Here is a 6,355-nt window from a genome sequence, read left to right on the forward strand (position 1 = left end):
GATGTATATTAATTTTTATTGCGTAAATGATCTATCATCATATCATCAGGGAACTCTCTATAATCTGACAGTGACAAAAAATGAAGACTCCCATCGACCTTACTATAGCCGGTGCATGTGCACGAAAATCTTGCAACTGACAAACACACAAAAAACAAACCCCGATATGCATTCCTAAACGCAGTGGGTCATGACGCATGCTCCTACTCGACTCCATAGATTGACGCTTTTTGGGTTATCGTTTCTAAGTACATGTGTACTCGTTTCCAGGGTCGAATCTCCGGGCCGGTATATGAATAGCGATACTCCCTTCGCTGACTGCAGTTTCCCGCAGTCGATACAGGCGCCTCAACGTTCAAATACAACACCTGTCAATGGTGGTAATAGTCCAAGTTTGTTTAAATCCCCGAAAGTTCACGAATGGAAATATTTCGTAGACGATTTTATAAGAGCGATTTTAAAATTTAATTCATATCGCTGTCATCCAACATTAACAAAACGACATTTGGCTGGAATACTTCCTACTGGGCTGAAGTGATTGGATTGAATTTAGGATATATTTCATGTTGAACAGGTATTGCTTAATTATTTACTATGAATATATGATCATAATTGAAAGGAAGAATTTCTTTCAACGTGTGGTCATGTAATTTATTTTTTTAAATTACCATAATTTAAATGAGCAAGTTAAATGAAACTTTATATATTAATTGTGATGAACTAAGCGATGTTTTCTTTTCTTTTACCTGACATTGAGTATTTCGGAATGTATATAAACCTCTCTGTATTTCGTATTTCTTAATTGTGTGAATTTATGGGACAAGACTAAGGAATGATTTTAACTTGCAAGACTGTAATAATTTGTCAACTCAAACAAACATATAATAAAAAATAAATCATTTAAAGCTCGAAACGATAGTAAATATAGCCAATCAATTTCACAGGAGAACACAACGCAAGAATGAGAGTATTTCATGATATTTAAATTTGTTAATTTGATCCCACAGAGTAATGACAGCCACCATGTACTCTCGCCGTCTTTTTAAACTGAGATTATCTCGTCAGCTGAAACAATCGCGGGAGAGCATGACAGCCTCCGCCCTGTACTCGGATGTCCTTATTGAACCTTCCACCCTTCCTGTACTCAAACCAGCGGAGCCAAAACCATTCAGCGACCTCCCTGGTCCCAAGTCATATCCTTTTCTTGGAGGCATTCATAATTATTTTCCTGGAGGTAAAATGGAATTGTCATTGTTGAAGCTTAATACCAGTATGACCACGATAAATATTACAAAAATGTAGATACAGATATTTTACTGTAGTTGTAAATCATAATATTTTGCACACTTTAGGTCGATTCTACAAGAAGCAATTTATGGAAATGCATGAAGAATGCACGAAAGAATATGGTAATATTTACCGGGAAACTGTTCTTCCGGGAATGGAGATGGTACATTTAAGTGATCCAAAGGACATTGAAGAGGTATTCCGAAGTGATGCCAAACATCCTTTACGCCAAGCTTTCTTCATGCTTGCACATTACAACAAGAAGTACAATAAGAAAGTTCAAGGACTCCTTACAAGGTATTCTTCTAACTATTCTTTGAACTTTTTTACCACTGCTCACGTACAATCCAACTGAAATTTCCAATTTCCCCCTCCAACTTTGACTTTTTCTAGTCACGGAGAAGATTGGCATGGGATAAGAAAGAACGTTCAGCAGAAGATGCTCAGACCCAGGGCTGTGGCTTCCTACCTTCCTGAGCAATCTATAGTCGCAGACGAACTTTGGGATCACGTAATATCATTACGTAACCAAGAAAAAGAGGTTGAGGATTTGCGACCGGAACTCGACAAATACGCAGCAGAATGTAAGTAAATCATTATATTTACCATAACTTTGGTTAAAATTCGTATTCTCTCTACATTTATGTTTACACATTCTTATCAACTTGCGGGCATTGCTTGCAGGTGTTGGCGTTGTGTGTTTTAGTAAGCGCCTTGGCGCCTTCAAAGACCTTTCTCCAGAAAGTGACGCTCGGAGATTCATTGAGGCCGTTAGCATTGTTATGGATATCAGTCAAAAAGAATTTAAAAAGCTTCCATGGTATCGGCTGTTCAAAACACCGGAGTTCAACAAGCTGATAGAGGCACAGAGTTATATACGAGGGTAAGTGAAAGGTCATATTTCATGAAAAAAGATTGATTCAGTGCGTCACTTTGATTTATGATTACTCAGACTTTTGGCACACGTTGTAACTTACTTCTTTGCACTACACCATTAAGACATTGAACTTTACTTGTTAAAATTAAGTAATTTCATAGAGGCATTCTCCTTCTTGTCATTGACCGTCGCATGCTTGCCTCACCTGTCATAAACAGAATTCTGACCACACCTCGAGAAGCCGTACAGTTGACGACTCATACAGTCTGCTTTATCATTACTGACCGTGAGCTTCTGTTTTCAGTATCGCTGTAAAGTATTCCAAAGAGGCGTTAGAGAAACTCGGTGACAACGCTTCATTTGATGGGGAACATGGCGACTTAATTCCCTATCTGCTGTCCAAAACGTCCCTCAGTGAGAGGGAAGTGCTTACCGTCATCTGTGAATTCATATTTGCGGGGGTAGATACTGTAAGTGTATATACTGAATTCAGTGCTACATTGCAAATCAAATATCGCACCTCTGATTGTAAAAAAACAACAACAACAACAGCAACAAAAAAACAAACCAAAAAACAAAAACAAACCAAAAAATCCACATTGCTAGTACCCCACTATGTGTCTACTAGCATATGAAAATTGACACCAGGCAGATTATATTTAAACAAACAATAAAATGAGCACAAATGAAATACATCTGCTTCCTGTTACCTCATTTTGTCAAATAGAAATAAGCTTAAACGATGATCAGCTTGATTAAGCTTACAACCATGCTGATACATATAGTTAGGTTACACGACGTTAAATGAAAAGCTACGTCTTTCTACAACTACCAAAACCGCCAAATTCCGCATTTGAACTAAACAAAAAAGTTTACTTGACAATTAAGTCAATTTACAAAAAGGTGTATCTATCGGATGGAACAATGAATTTAACTTCAGGTGTATCTATCGGATAGAACAATGAATTTAACTTCAGGTGTAGCTATCGGATAGAACAATGAATTTAACTTCAGGTGTATCTATCGGATAGAACAATGAATTTAACTTCACTCATCTGTTGACGTTGATTACCAAAAATGACGACATCTTTGTACAGCTTAGTTGTACATTACAACACAGAAATTCCTGAAATTCTTACTTAACAATATTTTATAATTCATAAAATGTATAAAATACTTTTATTCATTATATGAAGATTTTATTGTAAAATAAAAATGACAGAAAGACAGCAGGACAATTACATCTCAGGTTACAAAAATAACGATTACGATGAAAAATATGGAAATTTAGATCGGACAAGATTTGTCTAAAAATGTCTAAGAATAATCAAATTATCCTATATTCATTAAATTTCCAGCCAAAGTTAAGCTAAAATACATACATATCCATGATATTTTAGATGGTAGCTTGGATTCTTCTGTAAATTTGCTGTGTCATTTCAGACCAGTCACCATTTGTCCTTCGTCATGTATCTACTGGGGCGACACCCAGAGATTCAGGAGAAATTGTACCAGGAAATTAAAAGTACTCTTGGAAATGATGGAGAAATAACAGATTCGCAAATCGGAAAAATGTCCTACCTTAAAGCCGTTACCAGGGAAACGCACAGGTGGGAAGATTTTATTTGTTAAATCTTGAAGTATAATGTAAATTCCTTACAAATTCATGTAAATCAGCTGATTTTGAAGTTTGAAATTCCAAATGTGCTCATGGGCTATAAATTCCAATTACAGGATTTTACCGGTTGCTCCAGGAAATATCAGGACCTCATCGAAAGACATGGTTTTGTCTGGATACAAAATCCCAGCCGGGGTAAAGCTCACTACCAATCAATACCCGAATTCTTAATGGCAGTCAGTTCGAGTGTTCCCTGGAACACAAGTCGCCTGTGAGGACATAAGTAAATGACCTTCACAAAAAGAAATCTTGTAAAGTTTCAAAGTTCTAGGATGTGACAGACAGGCGGCGTGCTTTTACTAGAGGCTTATTAGTTATTTTTTGGGGGGGGGGGGGGGGGCAAATTCAAACCTACGAATTACTATAGGAGTATGAGCTAAGCTTATAATTTTTGATCAGTTACAGTTTGTGTTGTATAACTAAGTCTTAAATCACGGATGTGTCAATTGTCCATTGCTATTGACTAGTTTTATGATTTGAAATTAATTGCCCAGTCCCAGCTTAGGAGTCAATATTATGAACTTTTTTATGTGCTAAGAAGCTCATAGTTATCAAATGTTGGTCTGTAACAGACAGGCGGCGGACAAAGTGGTCCCTAAGAATCGATGTGCTTCACAGGAGAAGAGCAGATACGACTATATGTACGTAATGACCGTCATGCGAGAAAAATATGCTAAATTGAAAACTCAACCTCGCATAATTAAAATGTAGGCATGACGGACCTGAAATATATACATAAAGAATCGCGGTACACTCACCAATATCGAACCCGATTAAGATTCAGTTAAAGAATCGCGGTACGCTCACCAATATCGAACCCGATTAAGATTCAGTTAAAGAATCGCGGTACGCTCACCGATATCGAACCCGATTAAGATTCAGTTAAATTTCAATGTCAGTATAACAAGTCGACAGATCAGAAACGACTGCATATATTATACAAATAAAACTTTTCATTTGGAACCTGATTTCATCATTCTACATTATGTTGATAAACAGGCGACCAGTGAGCACATCCTTAAAATAGAAAAAGGATAAGCAAATATCCATATTTCTTTTACACTCAATCGTAATTAGTAGATTGATTAAGAATGATAACGAAGATTCAATTAAACAAATAAAAATGAAATGTAAAAAGTCGACAGATTAGAAACAACTCTATAAAGGGAAAATACATGCTAAAAATAAAACCTCCACGAAGTTATAGAATGTGACAGACGGACAAAGTAATCTCCAAGTCACGGGAGACGCAAAAATAGTATTATGGGGAAAATGTATTTACTTTGGATTAAAATCTTGGTCATTCCTATAACAGGTACAACTTGCAATGCACCACGACTGGATTTGCATGCAAGATGAGCATTTTGAGGATGCTCAGCAGTTCATACCTGAAAGGTGGCTGAGATCTAACAAGGCCAAGAATAACGCACATCCTTTCGCTTCTGTTCCATTCGGATTTGGACCTCGTGCATGTATTGGTAGGAGATTCGCAGAGCAGGAAAGTCACGTTGCACTCATCAAGGTAATTTGTAAAATCAGTTTCATAACAATGAAATCCCATTATGTTTGCTTGCTCCCCAGTACACTAATTTGTGTTTGTATGTAGCTACATTGCGAGTAAAATGCTATGTAGCTATATTGCAAGTAAAATGTTATGTAACTATATTGCGAGTAAAATGCTATGTAACTATATTGCGAATAAAATGCTATGTAACTATATTGCGAGTAAACTGCTATTTTACAGCTATTGAGAAATTACCGTGTAGAGTACACCGGAGAGGAACTACAGAAAGACTGCAGCATTACGTACACACCAATTAACAAAATGACCTTCCGGTTCCACGAGCGATGATCCGCTAACATCAACGACAAAACAGCGATACAGATGTCAATTGTGACTGGACAGAAAGGGCGACAACCCCAGACACCCAACAGCTGGTCATAGCCCCAAGTACTCAATAGATGGTCACAGCCCCAGACACCCAATATCTGGTCCAAGCCGAGAAACATGGTACATCATGGACAATGGTTTTCAATACAGCAAAATACGGTTTTGACAACAGAACAATTAACATTTACATTTGTAACGTAATGTGTGTATAGGTCTGTATATGTTATAATAAATACAAGTATATAGAACTACATGCATTCAATTATTCCTATCTTTGGACAAAAATGACTTTCAAAAATATCGAACATGGTTGTGGTTTGTTTTTTTTGTTTGCAATTCTTGCTTTCGTTGAGAAGCAGGCATACTAAATCAACTACTCAGCTGCAAGTTCACACGATCAGCAATCATACTGAACGTTTCTACGTCTCCTGCAGCAAGAGAAATGGGGATTTAAAGCCTCATCCTTGAGACACGCAACTTTGCCTTCTGATGAAGAGATTTTGGTCACGGAACAGTTACTTCCCATGTCAAGGTTTCGGGTCTTTCCCTCCCGCTCCACCGGTCGGTGTCGGTCAGTAACGACAAAATACGACCGTTTAAATCATAAGCTGAATAAATGGTC

General features: G+C 37.2%; 1 protein-coding gene across 2 annotated transcripts; it reads left to right on the forward strand.

Moving 5' to 3' along the window:
* The first annotated feature begins 267 nt into the window (after positions 1 to 267).
* LOC125647856 (cytochrome P450 302a1, mitochondrial-like) lies at positions 268 to 5,981 on the forward strand. 2 transcript variants are annotated; one of them, XM_048874678.2, is made up of 10 exons: positions 268 to 574; positions 1,008 to 1,234; positions 1,353 to 1,584; positions 1,681 to 1,871; positions 1,972 to 2,170; positions 2,469 to 2,634; positions 3,608 to 3,774; positions 3,899 to 3,977; positions 5,158 to 5,364; positions 5,587 to 5,981. In XM_048874678.2, exons 1-10 carry the CDS (start codon positions 564 to 566, stop codon positions 5,692 to 5,694), a joined length of 1,587 nt encoding a protein of 528 aa, XP_048730635.2. In that variant the 5' UTR covers positions 268 to 563; the 3' UTR covers positions 5,695 to 5,981. The 2 variants fall into 2 exon arrangements, 1 of the variants encoding a protein (XP_048730635.2); XR_007360124.2 differs by lacking the exon at positions 5,587 to 5,981 and having other exon boundaries at positions 274 to 574; positions 3,899 to 4,065; positions 5,158 to 5,298.
* The last annotated feature ends 374 nt before the right edge of the window (positions 5,982 to 6,355 follow it).

This window comes from Ostrea edulis, chromosome 6 (genome assembly GCF_947568905.1).
Source record: "Ostrea edulis chromosome 6, xbOstEdul1.1, whole genome shotgun sequence".
NCBI lineage: Eukaryota > Metazoa > Mollusca > Bivalvia > Ostreida > Ostreidae > Ostrea > Ostrea edulis.

Excerpts from the sequence above, each read along its gene's own strand:
- LOC125647856 (XM_048874678.2), top strand. Across the intron at positions 1,235-1,352 it reads TCATAATTATTTTCCTGGAG|GTCGATTCTACAAGAAGCAA; the intron begins GTAAAATGGAAT and ends TGCACACTTTAG. Across the intron at positions 5,365-5,586 it reads GTCACGTTGCACTCATCAAG|CTATTGAGAAATTACCGTGT; the intron begins GTAATTTGTAAA and ends GCTATTTTACAG.